At 37.1% G+C, this 21204-nt stretch overlaps 1 protein-coding gene across 1 annotated transcript in view; it reads right to left on the bottom strand.

Moving 5' to 3' along the window:
• Positions 1–469: 469 nt before the first annotated feature.
• The window catches only part of SLC7A6 (solute carrier family 7 member 6), a 28914-nt gene continuing 8179 nt past the window's right edge, over positions 470–21204 (bottom strand). The window contains exons 3-10 of the mRNA XM_066327824.1: positions 19169–19294; positions 17242–17386; positions 14586–14709; positions 4660–4763; positions 4220–4316; positions 3397–3546; positions 2481–2664; positions 470–1314 (exon numbers count right to left, since the gene is read on the bottom strand). Coding sequence (XP_066183921.1) covers positions 1220–1314; positions 2481–2664; positions 3397–3546; positions 4220–4316; positions 4660–4763; positions 14586–14709; positions 17242–17386; positions 19169–19294 — 1025 coding nt within the window. The 3' untranslated portion in view covers positions 470–1219. The remainder of the gene's footprint in view (positions 1315–2480; positions 2665–3396; positions 3547–4219; positions 4317–4659; positions 4764–14585; positions 14710–17241; positions 17387–19168; positions 19295–21204) is intronic.

Below are 21204 nucleotides of genomic sequence, written 5' to 3'. Positions count from 1 at the left end.
TTAGTTCAACTTAAATGCACAAAACCATTCACGTGGCCAAACTCAGGTCAACTGAGAGACATTCTGAACTCGTGTATAAATCTCAGGTATGTTTTTGAAGTACACCTCACTTTGCCAATCAAACAGGCTAGCTTCTTGTTGCCTTTTGCTGCACCATAATTCAGTATTTAACTGTCCTGATTCTAGGCTTACAGCTTTGGAATTACACAGACTACAAATTAGCATGTCTGTGCTGCAGTAATACCTTTTATTTCTGTTTTTATTTCTAGTTTTTCTCCCTCCTACTTAGCTGTCAAGATCTAGTATTTGCCACAGAAATTCTGCTATAGAAGGAAAAAAAATAAAGTGGTTTCTGGAGGGTTTTTAGACAGTCACTTTCTAATGAACAGCACTGAAATTATAAATGGAATTTTCTGACTGCTGAGGTAACTCAGCTACTGTGTCTTCACTGGAACAGTTCACAGACAAATTATTACCGGCTTTAAACTGAATATTTTAATTCTGGAAGTTTCATAAAACCTAACAGAAATTGACAAAGTACTAACAAGTTAACAAGAAAAAAATCAACAACCGTAAATTAAATCTTTAGTGCCAAGGTGCTTTGCTGATTAAATCCCTAGCACAGTCAAGATACATTTCCATGTAGCATACAGAATAAAATCTTTAAGGAAGAAAGGTTGGTTCAGTCTATAAATAATGGAGCAGAACTTAATTTATCATTAGGGGCAGTAAAACAAATGAAGTAGTTCGTTGTGACCAGTTTTCTTCTGGGATAAGAACTGAGATACTACAGCAAATCACTTCATGCAAACATCCAGAATTAAGCTGGAAATTACTTAGTCTTTGGAGTCAAAATGGGGTTTAGTCTAACTTAATGCATTACTTCACCACCTGGTTCTGCAGAAATCTAATTTGATCCATTCGCTCTTATAATTTTTCACACCAATTCTGAAGAAACAGTATTGACACACAGCTTGTGTGAGTGGGTAATCATTATCCAATGAAAACCTGCCCTGAAAACATGTCACAGTTTTGGAGGGTGACACAAGGGCATGATGGACACAATTCCATGTTGGAATCCCTCTGCAAGTAAGAACATTTTCAGCATTTCTGAAAGACCACCGAAAACAGTTTTTCTGTGTCTTCCACTTCCAGCTCTTCCTTTTTATTTGTATAATTGCTTTATGCTCCCTCCTGCTTCTTGTAATGGCTTTAAGCTTTAGTTGGATTTGATTTCTAACTTCTTTTCTTCATTTGGGTCCATCTCTGTTAAAACACAGCAACAGAGCAGCTGCATGTTTCGTGTGACTGCACCTGCATAGGAATTGGAAACAGATTAGAACAATAGCCACCTATCTCAACTCTAATTACAGAACATGTCTGACTAATGAAAGCTGCCAGGAATGCTGTCTCACTTCCCTTTCGGGAAACAAATAATAGAAGTTAGTAAAATAACTGTGTCTGGCTCATTTTTTTAACAGATAGTATCTTCAACGGTTCTGTTGATATTCTAGGGTGTTTTGCTTCGTAGGCACCCTGCCAAGTAACTGACGTAAAATCTTTTTTTCTCCATAATAAATACCATTAAATTGGTGAAAAAGTAAGACTAATAGCAGACAGGGAAAGCTACAAGATTACTGAGTATTTACATATATTCTATTATTGCAGCACCACATCCTGCTTTCAGGGCAAGGTTATGCTATTAGCCTTCCTTACCACATCCCTCCTCATGGCTGTCTGACATAGTAACAAAAGAGCACTGATGGACAAAAATTTAAATGTGTGTAATTTAACTTCTGTAATTCAACAGAAGGCAAAATTCCATTCTTTACTGACATAAAATCTATCTTCAAATAACTGATTTGGTAAAGCTGGACAGTTTGTGCTACCACAAATGTTCACACTTTTTACAGTCATCAATCTTGGTTAAAATAAAGACTTTTTTCTGGTGTTTTGGCTGTTGGTGAACAGTGTTTGCACAGTATCAATGCTTCTTTTCTCTCCTCTTATTCTGCTCTTCCTGCAGCCAGCAGGATGGGAGAGGGCAGGAAGTCTGGCAGGAAGATGTCAAGAACAGCTCACCCAAATGATGCAAAGGGCTATTTCATGCTATCTGATGTAATGCTCAGCAATAGAAACTGCACGTGTTTGCCTGTGGGAGTGTCTTCCCATACAGCTGCTGCTTGGAGACTGGCTGCACACTGGACTGCCTGGGAGATGTCTGACTGACTGCTCTCGCAGCAGGCAGGACTTTTTCCCCCTCTTCACTTACTAAACTTTCTTTGACTTGACCACCAGGTCTTCCCACCTTTGTTCTTCCTGTTCTGTCCCTCGTGCTGCTGGGGGTGCTGGTGAACCAGCAGCTCCCTGAGTACACAGCAGGGGTCAGCCCACCACAGCCTTTTCCATCAACAGACCAAGAGTCACCTATGTACTTTTCCTCTTTCCTAACAACATCTCCAGCTATCAAAGAAACTTACCTATAATCTTGTTAATAAATTGAGGTCTCCTTGATGCAGGTAAATAGACTCCCAAGAAAAAGAATGGAATTCCAGATAAAGCAATGGCAATTCCAATCACTGAATTTACGAAGTCACTATAGAGTGGTACTACCACCAGAAATACTGTGCACACACAGAATATTATTGGGAAAGCCAAACTCAGCTGCAGATAGAAAAAAACACAATGTAAATGAAATATTCATTGTCTATAGTTATGAAAATTAAAGACTTTTCTCTCTGCAACCCAGAGAGTGAAATTCTCTACTCTTCTTCTCTTATATTTGGCTATTTAGGACCATAAGCAAATGGCAGAATTATTCTTAATAGCATTGTTGCTAAAAATTGCAAAAGTAATCAAGAATGGTGACTCTGCTGTGCTGACAGAAAGTGCACAGTGATGTGAAGTATTTTTAGACAAAACCAGTAAAACTTGGGAAACAAGAATTACTGACTTTTTTGAATAGAGTATCAACTTAAAGTATGAGAAAGTTACTAGAAGATCAGATATCATCAGAGCTAAATGTGGTCCACAAACAGAGTTAAGCAACTTGAGCATTTCCAATCAGAGATTTCTGCTGCTAGATAAAAGGCTAACTACTATGTTAGGCTATTGAGACATTCTCCAGTGGGCAGATAGAAAGGGGTACTTATTGAACTAGGATATAATAATATACTATAAAATTATATATAATGATAATAGTATACTGACACAACAATCTTTTGTTCTTGCCTAGCAGACAAGCTAACTTTCATAGTACAACATCAAATGGAAACTATGCTTTATGTCCTGATCAATCTGTAACCTTTAGACTTAACATGTACAGTCCAGATTTTAGACAGTATTTTATATGCTATGGAAGGCAGGGATTTTAAACAATTGTGTAATAAGTATTACCTTAAGAGGTCTTGGCCGATCTGGTTCTTTCCAACGTAGATATAACTGCCCAGCAATAGACAGACCAACAAAAAACCAGTAACTGAAGCTGAAGTAATTAATTAGCTGGAAGACATCTTCCACAGCCAGGTAAATAAGGGTCATAAAACACTAGTAGAAAAGAACAAGAGTAAGAATCTTAACCTAAAAGTTTGAAACTTACTGTTTATGCTGGGTTTTGCCTTTAAGTAACACCTTGTATTCCTTGGTGTTTGGACTAATTTTATGCCTCAAAAAACCACTCTCTCAGCAATCACCTTGACAACAGTACATTTTGTCTCCTGTGATTTTTTTTAAAAGTTTTCCTTTAAATAATTCATATTCTTGTCCTGAAAAAGTTGTCTTAATTCAATGACTGGATCTTAATAAATTACATTCTTCTTCAGGGGACTGAGTTTCTCAGAGCTGCGTTTAGATGCAATAAGGATCTGAGAGAAGCACTTTGGCTTCTAGGAATTATTTTGTCTTGAGGAGCAGAAATGTTTTAAATACAATATGTCAATTATTAGTTGCAGTTTCAGTTGGCTGAAAATGCAGTCTATTGTAATCCATGGTAGGCAGATCACAGCTCTTATGACATGGCCTCCTGCTAATCTGATGTTCCGATTTCAGCATGAAATAGAATACGTACTTGGACTAGTTCTTTTATACTTTTCTCATGTTATTTTTTTATACATATATATTTTTGTACATTTTTCTAGCCCTGTGTTGAAGCTCCGTTTTGAGGGAAGCTGTGATGTGTGTCCCATTTAATCAGTTGGAAAGAAAAGCAATAACAACTTGCATTGAAGAGCAGTGCTGGCACAGGTGTAAACCTCTTTATGTGGATCATAGACAACAGATCAGGAAGATGACCTTCCCGAGATCCTACAAAAAATAGCCTGAAAAAAAGCAGTAAAACACATGTTGAGACCACAAGCAAGAGAGAATATATTAAAGAAAATCAAAGAATAACACAGTTAAAATAAATATTTACAATACTGAATTTCTGCCCTTTAAACTGGAACCAAGATTTAACTCTTCTTGTAAAGATGTATTCACATCTTTATAGTACAGCAATCATTGAAAGATAGATAAGCTTTTAGAAACATGCTCTTAACAACCATTTATTTATTACAGCTTCAGTTAAAAAAGTATTTTTGCCCCTCTCATAATAGATCAGCATAACAGTAACAGGTAAAAAGACTTATGAACATTTGTCAAACTGAAAGAGATATGCACTACCTTGATGATGCTAGAATTGAAGCATTAAGTCCACCAAAACAAGAGAAGGCTACAGCAATGGAAATTGTCCAGCTGAACATACCAAATACCTGGTCAGCAAATGCCTGATGAAAGGGAAAAGAAAAGGAAACATGAATATCTGAAAAAAAGACCACGTAAAACAATGACATCAGAGCTTCTGTAATATGCTTGTATGGAAAAACAGTAACATAGTAAGGACAGTCCATAATGCAGCACAAAGAATCACACGGCTTTCTTATTTATTTATGGATTCTAAATAAGCACAAACTTCTTTAGCCAAGCACCTTAAGTCATATTTTCTGCTCAAAAAAGTAATGCTCAAAAAGGAAAACAAAACATTTTGAGAATTTTCTTCCCAATCCTAATATATTTCATTATCTAACTGACCTACAGAACACAAGTGAACACTCTTTGGATTACTAAAGGGAGAAGTGCCATATTGCAGTGAATAACCACAGCCAATTGCAGTGAATAACCACAGCCAATATCATACCTACTGTTCATAGATACTATTCTATGAATCTGCTTTATTTACAGATTTTCGCAGTTTCTTAAGCAACATCCTTTCCTTTAGCTTCACGGTAAGGCCTCTAGGCTCTATGCTCACAACTGGCAAATGACAGAGTAAGTGATATTATCACTTATTCAGTAGTTGATGTTGCTAGATAATACTGCAAGAAACTGTGTTGACTGTCCAAAGGAGAGCTCTGAAACCAGTAAGTCAGGAGCATCAATCTTGGCTCTAATAATTTGCAATATACTCTCCTGGTCTATTCTGTTCAACCTCCTGGATGGAGAAAAAAAGGAGAGAGAGTATCAGACAACACACTTGAAACATGAAGAAATTTAATTCATGCAGACTGACAGGTATTCTACCTCCAGTCTTGGTTTAAGCATTGTGCATATCATTGTGCAGTGTGAAGTCAGGCAGAAGTCCCCTGACACTGTGCTCAGAGGACATGGGTGGAAGCCTCCCTACCCATCCCAATTCTACCTACACATCACTAAATCACTTCCATGACTTCTTTTACAGAAGCCAACTAACAGTCATGGTAGCAAAAGAATCATGTCTACATTAGACACCATGAAATCACTATTTAAGGGAACAGAAAGGTACATGCTCATGTATAAGTAGCATTCAAACAAAGACTGAACATTTTATACCTTAGAAAGTAGCAATAATCTAAACTTTTTATGAACCTTTCTCTAAATCATATTCTTATCTCTCTCTTGCTTTATAAATTTCATGATCCTCAGATACAAAAAGCATAGACAGTAATTCAGCTTTCTCCAAGTTTGTCTAATATCAACATTTTCTTCAGTTTTTAGCACTTGAGTATTTTTAAAGTTTGCCATTGACCTCCCCTTCAATGCACTGGTCTTCATCATAACATTTATGAGCTAATGAGTTCAATCAAAGGTGATAAACATCCAGAACTGGCCTTTATCTGTACCATATAAAGTAACCTCCATTTAACTGTGGTCAAATTCTGATTTAATTACTCCAGGAACCAGGTCATCAATAGGAGCGCACTATGATCTGTTCTTTTAATATTTCCATAGCCAAAAAAGCCTGAGTGTTTGATTTTCATGAGACAAAACCCTGTATATAATGTCCATCTTTAAGCCACAGGATGCTGAAAAAATTCACTGACATAAACCAAAGCTTGGCCAGCTATAGTTTCTTGTTCTTTGTCTGCATTGAAAAAGTGCTTTGTCTATCTAGCACATTATCCAGGTTATGAGTCAGAATCCACCTCTGCTGTGTACCATCATTAACACTAAAAGCAGAATGTACTCCAACATTTTGTGTAATTTAGTTGGGCCTCAAAGGCAGACAGGATTTCCTGCTGCTCAAGGACAACACAATACCACAAAATCACTTCAATGGAACTTTGCCTAAAGGCTCAAAATCAATGCATCAACTGTGTCATTCTGGTTCTCAGAAAGGCACCCCCCTTCCTGAGCTCTTTTACTTTATCCATCTTAGCACAGCTTCCCTCAAAAAGAACCTTCAACACAGGTGGAAAAATGCACAGAGTTTCCTACAGATATTACAAAAAATAACATGAGAAATGCATAAAAGAACTAGTCCAAGTTTGTATTCTCTTTCAAGCTGAAATCAGAACATCAATTTAGCAGAAGACCATTCCATAAGAACTGTGTTCTGCATACTATGGATTACATTTTCAGCCAACTGAAATTGCAGCTAATAATTTACATTATTCTGTATCAGAGATTTCTGTTGCTCAAGACTAAATAATTCCTAGAAGCCAAAGTGCTTCTCTCAGATCCTTATAGCATCTAAATGCAGCTCTGAGAAACCCAGTCCCCTGAAGCAGAATGTAATTTATTATGATCCAGTCATTGAATTAAGACAACTCCTCCAGAACAAGAATGAGGACAAGATAAAAATTCTAATAAGCAATTGTTGTAAAATTTTAAAGGAATATTTAAACCTGAACTGGTGATTTCTGAAGCCAAACAATAAGCGAAATTGCCAGACACAAAACTCCTGGAGGATTTTTTGTTTTAATATATAAAGTTAAGATACAGAACAAGATGTTAGAGAATTAAGATGCTTACTAAAATTGCCTAAAGGATAAGCATTTAGAGAAGTAATATTAACAGCTGAAGCTAAAGGAGACAGAAAAAAATTATGAAAGTAATCTAATGCCGAAGGATGCAAATTAGCTAATATATCATTTGGAGAAACTTTTTCCCCCAGAAGATGTTCTTTGCAAGCATTTTCCATTTCCTTTTGAAGCATCTAGTAATGGGCCAGTGTGAACGACAGGTGCAGGACTAACTCAAAGGCTATTTCTATCCTGTAATCTGTATCCAATTGTTCTAAGATATGCTAATATTGTTTAGCACATCTTGGAAAACAACAATCATTCATATGAACAGTAAAACCCACAAATTATTATATACAGATCAAAATGCTACAGATTCAATGCACTTTGGATGCAGGTTACTTTCTACATCAAATGTTGATCCAGCTCAAAGCCTAAATAAGTGATTTCCCAAGAGTTGCACAAGTCAGATTCTTCAAAAGAGAGAATAATGTAGTGACAACCTCTACCAAACACTGTAATTTCCCATGTACTTTCTAATGCTGTAGTTGGGATTCCTGACAGAGCAAAGCATGGAGAAACTTCAAGAGCTAAACTTAAGGTGAGGTGATACAAAAGACTTTCAATTGAGTATCACCAAAAAAAGTTCAGCTTGGTTTGCCCAAGTAGATCTGCCTGCAAAACGATCTTTCAGCAAAACAAAGCTGAAAGGTACCTAAAGTTTGGCTAATCTATATATTGATAATAACCAGCTTAACATGAACATTAAGATCCACCTGCCTTTAGGCAGGTGTTTTCTGACAGGGTTTCACCTCCACTTATTATAAAAATCAGCCAAGTTCATTACTACTACTCAGACACTTGAGTACAGGTCTATAAATCCTTCACTAACCTCCTTTCAACAGATGCCAAGAAATGTCTTCTCTAAAGCTCAGCTATAGGCTCTTGTGAACAAAGACAATCCCAAAGATTTCCACAGGGTTTCTTGCTAAAAGAGCTACTGAAGTCTAAGTAAAAGCGGCCACAATAAACATTCAATACATGCATATCAGAGGATTATTTTGCATAAGAATGCAGGGCAAGAAAAGTACAACATGAAATCAAGTTATCAAGCAGGTACACTGAGTGCACTGCACCAAGAAGGGAAGGGGGGAGGGAAAAGCAGAAGAGTTAGTGGCTGCTTTCTGCTAAAACCACAACTGTACAATCATGGATCCTCCACAAATGAACCAGACCAAGGCTATGTGCTGAGCTCCTCACCAATTCTACTTTAACTACTACTACTTTTGGAAATTGTGAAGTGCCTTTATAAAAACAAATAAGCTAGCAATGAAGGAAAGAATGGAACACTCACAAAGGTATGTGGTGGATGACAGAGGAGCCTACCTGGAGTCAGCTATAAGCAGAAATATTTAGTTCCATCATAACAGGAGAAAGCCACGACTATGGGGATGGATATCATCTCAGGATTCTTCTGAGAAATTCTAAAGAGCAAGAAGGATTAAGAGATTAAATTGTCATCTCTGCTATAGTCTGACAAGTCCTGTAGTCCAGAGCTGAATAATAACTACTGTTATAACTGCTTCTAACAGCTTGGAAACAGAGAATTCAGAGAATTGCTGATGTAATACTTGCAATTACAGGTAAAGTTCTTTTATGCCCTCCCATCCATTGAATATGTAAGGTATACATAGATACATGCACACTGTAGGACATGCATCTGGAATTGTTCCCTTCAGTTTTGATTATTTTTTCAAACCATCATCAGGGAATAATAACGAAGGGGCTTTCCAGCCATTCACTTCTCAGCTGAACTGCCCTTATTTCATCCTGACTAAATGTTACTCCCAGAAGAATGGTCAAAAACTGAATTACAACTTTGTTTCAAGGCATGAATGACTGATTAAATTACATTTTATTTTTGTCTTGGGTTAGTCTCATGATCATCAGCTGGTAAGTTGTGAATGGTTTATAAGAACACTTTTTTGTCCTTTTAAAGGTCCAAACAACAGTTCTGTACAAACAGGATGAACTAAAAGCAGCCGAAATTCTAGCGTCAAGAGCTGCCACAACAAAATACACAGGATACTGCCTCACACTCAGTAATTCAGGCACACAGATGAGTAGCAAAATCCACATTCACATTACAAATCACAATGTGAGAGCTGTTTCATCACACTCAGCTGCACACTAGAAATGAACTTAGAGGCACACAAGAAATGTCAGACTACACTGAGAGCTTATGGAGCACAAGCACATGTGAGGCTGGCAAAGCACCAAACAGCATTGACTGGAGGGACAAATGGAGAAATGCAAAGAGAATGTATCCTAACATGAATAAGAAACTTCTACCAAAAGAATACCCAAAGATTATGAGGTGTTTCTATTAGGAAAGTTTAAAAGGTATCTACAGAGCCTCTTCAGGTAGCTGTTTTCAAGATCCTATTGCCCAGGAGGTTTTTCAGACCAAGTTCTACTGACATTCCTACTGTGAAAATCACACAGAGGAGTAAGGGTGTGTGTGTATATATATATATATGTATATATATAAATCTGACTGGTATTTTGGAAACACAATTAATTCTGCTTTGACATCTCCCTTGAGGTGAAGTATACACTCACACATTACAGGAAGATCTGGCAGTCAGAGCTGCAGTATGTTTTCTTAATTTGGAACTTCTGAGGACTCTAAGCTGTTATTGCCTAACAGAAACAAATTCTTGATTTATGGCAATCAGGAAGCTGCACATGCAAAAAAAAAGCACCTGAGCAGAAGTTTTCTCCAACTGCCATATATTACATTGTCAGGATACTGGATGACATCTCTCCCCACTGACCAAACTAGATTTAAGGTCACATATATTAAGAGAAAGGAAAGAATGCATATCAACCAAACCCAGAAAATTGTAAGGTGCAAAAGAATGCAATTTAAATGCGTCTCTTGTAATTCTTGTTTCAATTATCACGGTGTTGATCAATTCTACTCAAACAGACATAATTCTCTCCTTGTATTATTGCCAACATCTTTCCTGGGAGAAAAAGGTACTAGTGCAGTAAGAGGTCCAGCATAAAATTCCCACTTCATTTTTAGGTCACGGAATACAGTCTTATTGCAAGAAAGCCAGCACTACGCTGCTGCATGAATACTTGCATGCATTCCTACTTGCATGTAAGATGTCCCTCACATGTAAGATGTAAGCCCACATTAAGATTTCCAATGTCAGCTCCAACAGTAAACCAGTTTCATTTATATTTTCATGGAGGTGCTGAAGATACTTGATCTAAACCTTCTCAGGTGTTTATCCTCTTCTTAGCATCTCTCATAGCTAGCTCTAGAACACGGGTTCAGTGTTTCCTGAGTCTCTTACCTATCTCATACTGAAAATATAATTTAGCATTCTCAAGTTCAGCTCAGTTTTTCAGCTTGGACTCCAAAGCCAGAGAACTTCCATGTAGTTGGCAACAGGAGTGTTGCGTTGGCAGTGAATTACAGCTAGCTCCAAGAAAGAAGGCAAATAACTTACTGAACAATTCTCCCTCTAAAAGCAAACGCCTGCCCCTAATGAAGAGTTCTTCAGTTGCTAAGGTATGGAATGTGCTTTTCATCCAAAGAAACCTTACTGGGAAGTGCTCATGCAAGCAAAGAAGAGGAACGTGACACTGATGGCTAAGGACAAGCAGATTTTCCTCTTCAGAAAAGAAGCCAGTGAGGCCAATGAAGGAAAAGAAGTAATACCCAAAAGGTCTAAGAAGAACTTGAAATTTCTGTCTGAATCCAGTTAGAAAAAAGATATTCAACATTTATTAAACTATTCACCAAAGAATAAAACAGCTAAAACACACAGCATCCCATGTTCCAGTTCACTGAGGGAGCACAGGAAAGCAACGCGAGGCTGCTCTAGAATACGAGAGCACCAGGGTGAATTGATTGATCTACACTGGACTCACGAAATTATATTCAAAGATGCAACTTAAGTCACCCTCTTTATCCCCAGTTTACTGACAAAGTTGTACAGCTCCAAGAAGATGACAGCTGGCTATGCAAGACAACCAACCATTTGCTACAATCAGTTTTAGCTCTTTCAAGTAAAAGAAGTAAGCTGCCAAATATCACTTTTTGCAGGAACTCAATCAAGACTCACAGACATGACCAAACACAGGAAGCAGTTCTGTGCCCTGCTGTGCACTGGCAGCCAGTATGTTTCCAATCAGGAGACAAAACAGCCCACAAAGTGCTTGTGGAGCCAGCTGCCATTTTCACAAACAAAAACCAAAACGGTATCAAACAACAAAAAGAAGGTATTTCAGCGACCAAAAGATGAGATAAAATGTCTGCTGTTCTTTACTTGTGTTTGTGCTAGAGTAATTTTCATATCCGTAAAACTTAATAGCAAAGGTTGTGATGGTTTGCACAAGGAGGTAAAATGTAAGTCAGCTGTGAAATTCTGACAGGAATCATTGAGAAAGTGAGTGCTTTGACATGATCAGCAACCATCTGAAGAGCATTTGCAGAACTTTTAAGCTAGCTGTTGCTGTATCACTTTAATTTCTTCAACCATGAAGCTTTAAAATATCAGCTGCTTCGCCCCAACACTCAGACTGCACGCATGAAACCAAATGTGATGTAAAAGGAGGACATTTTATCTTTTTTCCCCATATAATCCCTTGGTATGACTTCCTTTGCCTCACAGCCACCAAGAAAAACAGCACACAAGCTGATGTGGAAAGATACACTCATACTTCTTTTACTCAGAACTTCTTTTCCATTCAGAAACTGGAAATAACTTCACACCATCTCTTTAGGGCTCAAAGCCTCTTCACTGAAAGGAGAAAGTTACTTCATTTCTTCCCAAAATAGCAACAAGGTGGATGAAATGTAACTGCTGCTCAACTATACCAGAGACTCTAAAATGAAGCGATACTACTACTATGTTTCTTTAAAAATTCATTAATGTAATTTTCACCCTACACAAATTTTCACCAACTACATAAAAGACAATAAGTAATCTGAATCTTGTAACACATGCAGAATATCTGAGCAGATGGAAGTGGCTCATTTTCATCAGATTTTTTTGAATAGCTTAATTCTCACCGCCTTTCTTCTATTCATGCACTGAATACAATGCCCAAAGTCTTAAAGATTCCACTGAGGATAAAACTCTCTTCCACTACCCAGAGAAATTTCACCACAAAGATTTTTACTTTTTTTTGTATCATAGGAGGGCTTTCAAATACAGCAATTAGCTTTTCCCCTACCCCTCCAATTAAGTACTTGAATTTGAACTGCAAGTGCACTTTTGAAGCAATTCTCCAAATTACTGCCACTTACTGCTTTTCAGTTCACACTGTTAAGCTTCAGCATTAGAAGGAGCTCCCCTTTCAGAAGAGAAGATGAAGTACCACAGCACACGTGCTGCACTCCCCTAGTGCAACCCAACCTCGCTTTGCACATAATGCAAAATACAGGTCAGGTTCTCAGTGTCAACCCCTCCATTCTACAGACAGCCTCCCAGAGGCCCACACACTTTGGTAATGTCTTAATAGATCAAGTTTAAGATCTGTTTCATTAAACTGGGTAATTGTTCATCTCAGTGAGAAGGAATCTTCAACAGCTCATGTGTTAAGTATTAAATAAATTTCAGCTGCACTTTCACCTAATCATTCTAAAAGGGATGGAAGTAGTAGCAATCAGAAGAGCATTGTTTAGCAGCTGATGAAACATCTCAGCAAAAATGCCTTTAGATAGAACATTATTTCAGCTGTAAAATTCAGGTATTTGACAAATCTGAGTTATACGGAAAAATTAAATATTTAGGTTTCCAAAAATCTGTAACATTTTTTAAGTTCCACTAAAATTAGGCAAACAAGTAAAATGTCTAAAATAACTTGGTAACTCACAAACATACTTTTTTATTCCTTTCCTGGTCACGCAGTATCTCTGTACACAATTAGACTGACTAAGGACTTTATATCATTTTTAAGTCCTCCTTTTTTCTCATCCATGTTCAGGTACATCCCATAGCAGAGAGGAAGACCTGATCTGTCCAGTTCTGAGTATTACAATTGCATGCATAACTCTGCAGCATGTATATAGACATAAATAAATACATGGACTCAGAAGGAAAATATATACTCGCTCTTGGTAAAAAAAAAAAAAATATCTCAAAGAACAACTAAACGAAGTGTTTACAAAATAACAAAAATTTAGGCCTGGGTTTCACATGTGCAGTAAGGTTCAGGCTTTCATCTCTCTTCCTTTATGTGGCCACAATGCTGCTGCATTGCTGTCATGCGCTGTGTTCAGGAAGATGGATTGGGCAGGCCCCCAGGGAATCACTCCCCCAGTCTCTCAGAGTGCCTCACTTTTCCTGATGCCATTCACCATCCAGCTGCACAAGCCTTTGTGAGGACAAAGGACATTAGGAGTAGAGCAGGCACAGAATGCTCTTAGGGGAGAGGCTGGATTAGAGAATTTCACTGCTGCCAAAGGAGTGTATTTTCCAAATTTCGTTTGGGAAAACCAGCGTTGCTTTACAGAAATCAGGACAGACAGTGGAGTGTATACTGGCTTTTAGATTTGTCAGAATTAAGTAACTCCTCGAGGCCTGACCCTTTACCTGCTGGGAGATGCAAAGGCATCTGAATTGAGTATTTCACTGACCTCTGAGGGGAACTTTTCACCATGCTTGCATGACTCATTCTGTCTGGGTGCGTAAACGTGCACATATGCTACAATAAATCCGAGATAAATACTGCTTTCTTAGATGTTCAAGTACATTAGATATCTCAGTAAGTTAGGCCTGTGATAAGGTTAAGTTATAAGCTAAGTTAAATGCTGCTAAGCGTTGTTCTTTTGTTAAGTTGCTGAGCTCGACTCAGAAGTTGTAAGTTAGCCTAAGTGCTACTAAGTACTATTTGGTTGTTAAATTGTTAACGTTAAGCTATAACTGAAGCTTAAGGTATAACTGAAGCTTAAGGTATAACTGAAGCTTAAGGTATAAATTAAGTTAAAGTACTGTTATGTCTGAGTGTTGTTAAGTTTAGCTGCATTCCTTTTTGTCCTCGCTCTCACTATCCTTTCGTCACACTCATGCTCACACACACACCCTCCTTAGATAGTTCTTGGTTCATTTCTGTTTTGATTGCCTGGATTGTATTTGGCTTTGTTGTTGCTCGGTGTGCCTTAATTATCCTGTAAGTAGTAGAGTGAATGTTGCCAATGAACTTAGTGTGCTGTTGCCTAATACTGAATCTGGTTTTTGCTCATACCCTTACCAATTATTTTTTAAGCAATCTCAAACACTGGTTTACAACACTTGGTCAACTTACCACTGCCACAGCATCACTAGCGAGAACAGCATGAGCATCCAGCACTGTATAGTAAGCTATATTGGTCATAATATAGATAACAGTCACAATTGGCATAGACACTGCAATAGCCAGGGGCAAGTTCCTGTAAGACAAAAAAAACCAAAACTCCAAAACCCACAACTGCAGAAAAAGAAAAATTCCATTAGTAACAGATTGAAGTTGTTTATTTGTGTCTTTTACAATAGATAGAAAAGCTATGAAGCCAGCATAAAGATTTCATAAAAGGTATCTCCAGAATCAGAGTTTGGTTTCTTTTAGAAATTAGAAATCCTAACACAGAAGACGGGAAAAAAATCTTGATGGTTTTTATATGAACTTAAAACCTAAATTATGTATAAAAAGGGATTCTCTGCAAGTGCTCTACAAATACTCTAACTTCAAGGTTTCCAGATCTGTAGTAACGGTCTTTAAACTTACATGCTTTAAATTATTTCCTAATCTCCATGAAATTACCACAATTAGAACCCAAAGAGGCAGAGCTCTGAGGTACTGCACTCCTTCCTGGGGAATGGGGCTGTCCTTACAGCATTTACTTCTGGAACTGAAGTAAAGCAGGGAGATTTATTAAACCAAACCCCTGTTCCTCTCATCTGCACTCACCACTGCAGAGAACAAAGTAACTGGGCCCCACAACAGAGATGAAGATCTAAAACTGCTGAAGAGCTATGAACCTCAGCATGTGGTGTGTCTTACTAGCAAACACAGGTCTAGAAAGCTATACCAAAAAAAGTCAAGATTAACAGGAAAACACTGCTAACCTTTAGATGTGAGCAGATAAAGAGTTAACTGTGAGATAAACTCAGAGCCCTGAGTGTGCAGCTACACAGAAAGAAACTACAGAGCAGAAACAAATTTTTAATGTTAGGCTTTGGCTCTTCTCAGCCTTATTCTCTCCTGAAACCTCACAGGAATATTCAAAATTTCAAAAAGGGAAGCAGAACTGACAGTGTTACTCTCACATTTGCCCAGTTTGAAATCAAACACAGCAGGGTGACACTGATGTGCATTTGCCTTGAACGTTGTTTTCAATAACAACAACAACAAAAACCCCTCCAAGAAACAAAACCCCACAGCATAAAAATTATCAGTCTGACTAAAACTTCGAAAGTTTCCTCAAAAACTTCCTGAGGCCCAGAAGTCCAGCTGTTTCTGTCTGCTGCCATGGAAGCAGAAAAACAAACATACCCCATAGTCCTCCATATAAATCAGTAAATTAGTAACTGGGAGTTCTGACTCTTCTTTCAGGTGCACACTCACAGTAAGAGAGCCGTGAATCCCAGCACAGGGAAGAAAAGGGAGCAGAAAACTGTGAATTTAATTCAGAAATATTACACAATGTAACAAAAATCTCAAAGAGCATTTTAAGGGCTTCGCGTCATGCAAGGTTAACGCCAAGGGATGACATCAAATGTAATTTGTGGATTGCAGCTTTTGGGTGCAGAAGCAAGAAGGCACTACCAATCAAGTGAACATGAAAAATATATAATTCCTGTAGTAATTTTGTAAAAGTCTGGAATACCTCTTTATTCCCAAGAAATGTCAATGCAGAAAGCTGAAAACTGAAGTTCACTTTACCAGCTACCATTCTACCAAGAATGAAGCTTGAATTAGGCACTGATGCCTATCTAGAGCAAATGATTATGAAGAAATTTTCATCTGCTAAATATTCTGTGAGAAAAAATGTTTTTCAAAACAATACATTTAGTAGAAGAGCTATCAAACTGATAACAGAGAACACTATACTAACTTTAAAAAGAAGAAAAGGCACTGCAACAATACTCAAAAAAGAAGCCTTTTCAGCAGAAAAAAACACGATTTGAAGGACCAAACAACTGATGAAAATACAAAATATATGTCTTCTGAATATGTGTATCGAATCTTTGCAAGAGGATTTAAAGAAACAAACTGTCAATCTGGAATTCATTCTCACTAAAAATAGCTGGGGTGTTTTTAGAGTTAAAGTACTTATCCACTATTTTAATAGATAACTTTCCTGGTTATATAAATGCTCAGCATAAAACTCAAAATCCAGCATAGAAAGGAATAAACTGCAAACATCAAAATCAGTTGGAAGAACTAAAAAAAAAAACCCTCATTCATTCTTTATCATTCAGCTATAGCAATCTGAGCTCTTGCTTATAATTGGATGTAAAATTATCAAAGGAGATTCTATCCTAACATAAAGGTGTCTGCTTACAGACGCACAACCGGGAGAGATTAGCCAGTCACATTTTTAGAGCATAAATTCGTGGAAAAGATTAATATTCTTAAACATGAAATCAGAATGATTGCACAGGTAAACACAGACGATACCTACATACCTCTTCTACTGCAACATTGACACCTATTATAATAAAGAGTAACAACATCTTGAACTGAAAGCTTATCTAGCACTGAATACAGCATCCTGCAATCATCTACAGTTACTTGTTCTTTTGTTTTAATTTCTTTTTCAGTTTTACTGGAGTTTAGTAAATCTTTGCTAGCGGCCATCCACAGCCTCACCAGTAGAGCAGTTCTCTTTTCTGTGTAAGCTCAGAATTTATTAGTGAACAACAGTCACAAACCCAGCAACTTGGGAACCACCCACATTTTGAAAGCTCAAATCATTTACCTTTCTGGGTTTTTGATTTCTTCTGTAACATAATTGAGCGTATCCCAACCAGAGTAAGAAAATAAGGCAGAATATAATGCAAGGGAGATGTCTCCAATATTAGAAGAGGATCCCTCGAAAGAGTTCTTAAAGTGCGATGTATGTCCTGTGTGAAAAAAGATTCAGTGAAGGACAGGATAATAAAATACAGCAAGTAACAGTTTTTCATGTGTTACAATTGCACACAACTACAAAAACACCTCAAAAACACTAATTCCTTCAAATCTGCTTATTAAGACTTGTTTTTTTTTTCTTCAATTCTACTCTATCTTTTAGCCATGAGAATAAGCATGGCATTTAAAACTATTAAAAATTATTGGGTGTGTATGATATTGTTCCACAATTAAACACCTGGTTTGTCCACAGTGGCACAAGAAGTTCAGGAACATTAAGTTCAGACTAAGCTATAAACAATTGGCAATGATAGCACTCAGGTTAAGTGTGGGGGTTTATAACATATATATTTAGAAAATAACTCACTCTATTCTTATACACCGTTGTAAATTGTCAAACATTTAGCCTATGCAGAAAACAAAGATTATAAATTACTTTAGATAACTATGACAAGAAAACCCCATACAAACACCTACAAGGATGTTTAAGGTTTTGCTACTAAAAATAGAAAACTGAGAAAAATTAACAGAGAATAAAGTATTACTGTTAAGGTAAAATTTTCCCAAGCCAAAAACATATGTATATTTTTTGGACCAGTGTTTGTGAAAACTTGTGCCATCTTTTGGCTTAAAGCAAGTCAAGACAAGTTCACCAATCACAATTTATATATTCAGATTATATATAAACACACACAAAACCACCAAAAACAGAAAGGCAAGTTACAGTGCCTCCAAAACATGTCCTATACTATGCATCCTGAAGTATTTAGACTCCGTTTAAACTGTAATATTTGAGGCTTCTAAAATTTCTTTACTTGTTTCTCTTCTCTATTTTTTATCCCAATCAGACGTTGCTACTCCCTTGGCACAGACATACGTGAAAAAGGAGACAATGCCAAGGAAATGAGATGTGACCATATCTAAGAAATCTATAATCTCAATATATAAGAAACAAGGGATGGGCAGATGTTCTATGGACTAAACCTGGTGATCACATATGCATATTCTTGGATTGGTTCACAGTAATTATCTTGCTCATGAACTTCCAACAATAACCAGTTAAGAGCAAAGGACATAAATTGTCAAATTGCCAGGGAAAGACAGACCTTTATGGCAGCTTTGAAAGCAGGATAATTTTCTTAAGACACCAAAAAAGTCTTCCCAAAGGAAGGGCAAGGAACAAAACTAAGTTCAGAATTTCTCTTAACTTGAAGGCACGATGTCCAACACCCACACTTTCTAATTCTCAACAGCTATAGCAGACCTCAGGCTTTGAGCAAAAACAGAGTTGTAGCTTCACAAATCTATCTACATATTCTTACTGCATTTGTGCTTTAAGTTCAGACACTTTCAGACAACAGATTCATTTTATAAAAAATTTTTTGATTGATCTCACTGTAAAGTAGCATGTTCTTATAGAGGAATTTATAACTTTCACCACTCCCACTGTATTTTGCTGTCTCTGTGTATTGCTGTTTTCACTTCCTCTTTAATTCTGTACTGCAGCTGTAAATAGCACAACATTGCTGAGCAATCAATTATCTTCTTTTATGAAGTTCAAAGTCAAATGAGATAGGATGGATATCTCATTATCACATTATCTCGGTTTTATGATAATGCCTAACATTGGTATTACTGGTATTTTCAAGGTGGCTGTATTATACTTTTTCTACTGAGCCATTTCATAAAAGATACAGAGGTAGTTTACAATCTTTAGATCAGTCACTCAGTGTAACTGATAAACACAAACCTTTGCTTTAATTTTACAAGCTTACCCTGGAATATTTCAACAAGTCCGGCGATGATGATGGCAATAAGAGCAGCGACTTTAGCATAAGTAAATACATCCTGCACACGTGTGCCCCACTTAACATAGGCACAATTTATAAATGTTAAAAGACCTAGGGAAGGAAGAAAAAAGAAAAATTAAAAGACTATTTGAACAATGCTCAGTTTAACTCACTTTTCAAAGCTTTTAATTGTAATCTAAATATGCACTTATTTGTTATACTAATACTTAGGTTGAACTAAGCCAAATACACAGGTACTGAAAACACACTGGTTCCAACTGAACAACAGGAAACAGATGTTTTAAACCCTGTTTCAACAGACACAAGGAAAGACTTTCCTGTTCTCTGATTACATGTCCATTTTCCTAATGTTACCCCTCATGAGCTGTACCCTGCAACTACCCTGAAACTAAAGAAGCTGCCACATGAAATCATTCATTTCAATGTACCAGTACAGTTCTAATAAATGAAAGATTATCTAGAAATTTCTTTGGGCAAACATATCAGAACAGTGTTTGAAAAGTTTTTTTTATGCTTTGCTGTTAGGTTGAGGATGAGTTCAACACCCATGGAGTAGCTGCAATGCTAAGTATGTTTACAAGTGACTCAATACTCTTCTCCAGTTCCACTGGACTGTATTCTGAAGAGATAACATCGATTTTACAAAGGCATTTATTGAAAGAACAAGGGGTAATGGCTTTAACCGGAAAGAAGGTAGATTAGATTAGTTGTCATGAAGAAGTTCTTTCATGTGAGGGTCATGAAGCACTGGCACAGGTTGCCCAGAGAAGCTGGAGGTGCCTCATTCCTGGAAGTGTTCAAGGCCAGGTTAGAGATGGGGCTTGGAGCAACCTGTGATAGTGGAAAGTATCCCTGCCCACAGCAGGGGGCTGGCACGAGATAATCTTCAAGGTCCCTTCCAACCTAAACTATTCTGTGGTTCCAAAGAGCATATGACTTACAGCTAATACAAGAGTAGTCTGGATTTTTACAAAATGGTAGGAAGTAATGAGTATTCTGAGTGTATTTAGTCCTCTATCCCAAAAGAAATTAGTCACAAGATTACAATGAAAGTTGAAATGAGACTTCCAGATTTCACAAATATTTTGTAGTTGCTGACTAAACTTACTCACATGATCAACTTCCCCAAGGCAGTTCTAATGACTCTCAACATTTTGCTTTTTTATTCATTACCTTTGTCTGAAGTGGACAGCCAGACAACTTCTGCCTGTACTCAAGGCCTGTATACTAAATAGGATTCAGCATCTTCAGTATTCTTTATTTAACAAAATCCTAATTCAGTACATATTTTTCTTAGCCAAATGATCACTGTATTATTGAAACTTCTGTATCAAAACCAGTATTTCCCCCAAATCTGTTTTCTCTCTAGCTAATGAAAAAGAGTTTATATACTACTGTACTTTTCATCTCCATAGAATTTTCTTGTAGTGCATATTTTAAATATCCATAAAAATAAAAAATAAACTTGATTGTTTCAGGAGTAAGGTAGCAGCAAATAAAAATTAAATTAAAAGGTGTGATATATTAATTCCTTTCACATAATCCAAGAATACCGTGATACTACAGAGATAAAAATTACCTCAGCACAGCTACCAAATTGAAAACAATAACTTTTAAAAGATAACAAAAGAAAGGTAATGATCAGACAAGTACGGCACTAATATGTTAGACAGTCTGGATAAGCTGGATGAGGTTCAAGTGAGCAAGATGAGGAGGTATAAAACCCCAGTAGTATCAAATTTCAAAAGTCAGGACTGCTGCAGCTCCCTAAAAGCCCTCAGGAAAAAAAACCAACTCTGCTAAGTCTCTGCTCTTCAGTATTAGTGACTGGAGTATTTGCCCGCTGGGTTTATTCCAGCCATATTTTTTAAACAACTTTCATTGGGACAAATTACTATTATTAGTGGGTATGGGCTTTGTCTCTGCTTCAGACAAAACGATACTGTAAAACTTTATAAGGGAAAAATCTAAAAGACAGATAATCAATATTCTGACTTAGC

Source organism: Sylvia atricapilla, chromosome 12 (assembly GCF_009819655.1).
Source record: "Sylvia atricapilla isolate bSylAtr1 chromosome 12, bSylAtr1.pri, whole genome shotgun sequence".
In the NCBI taxonomy this organism is placed as follows: Eukaryota; Metazoa; Chordata; class Aves; order Passeriformes; family Sylviidae; genus Sylvia; species Sylvia atricapilla.
This window is presented reverse-complemented; position numbering and strand designations above follow the sequence as displayed.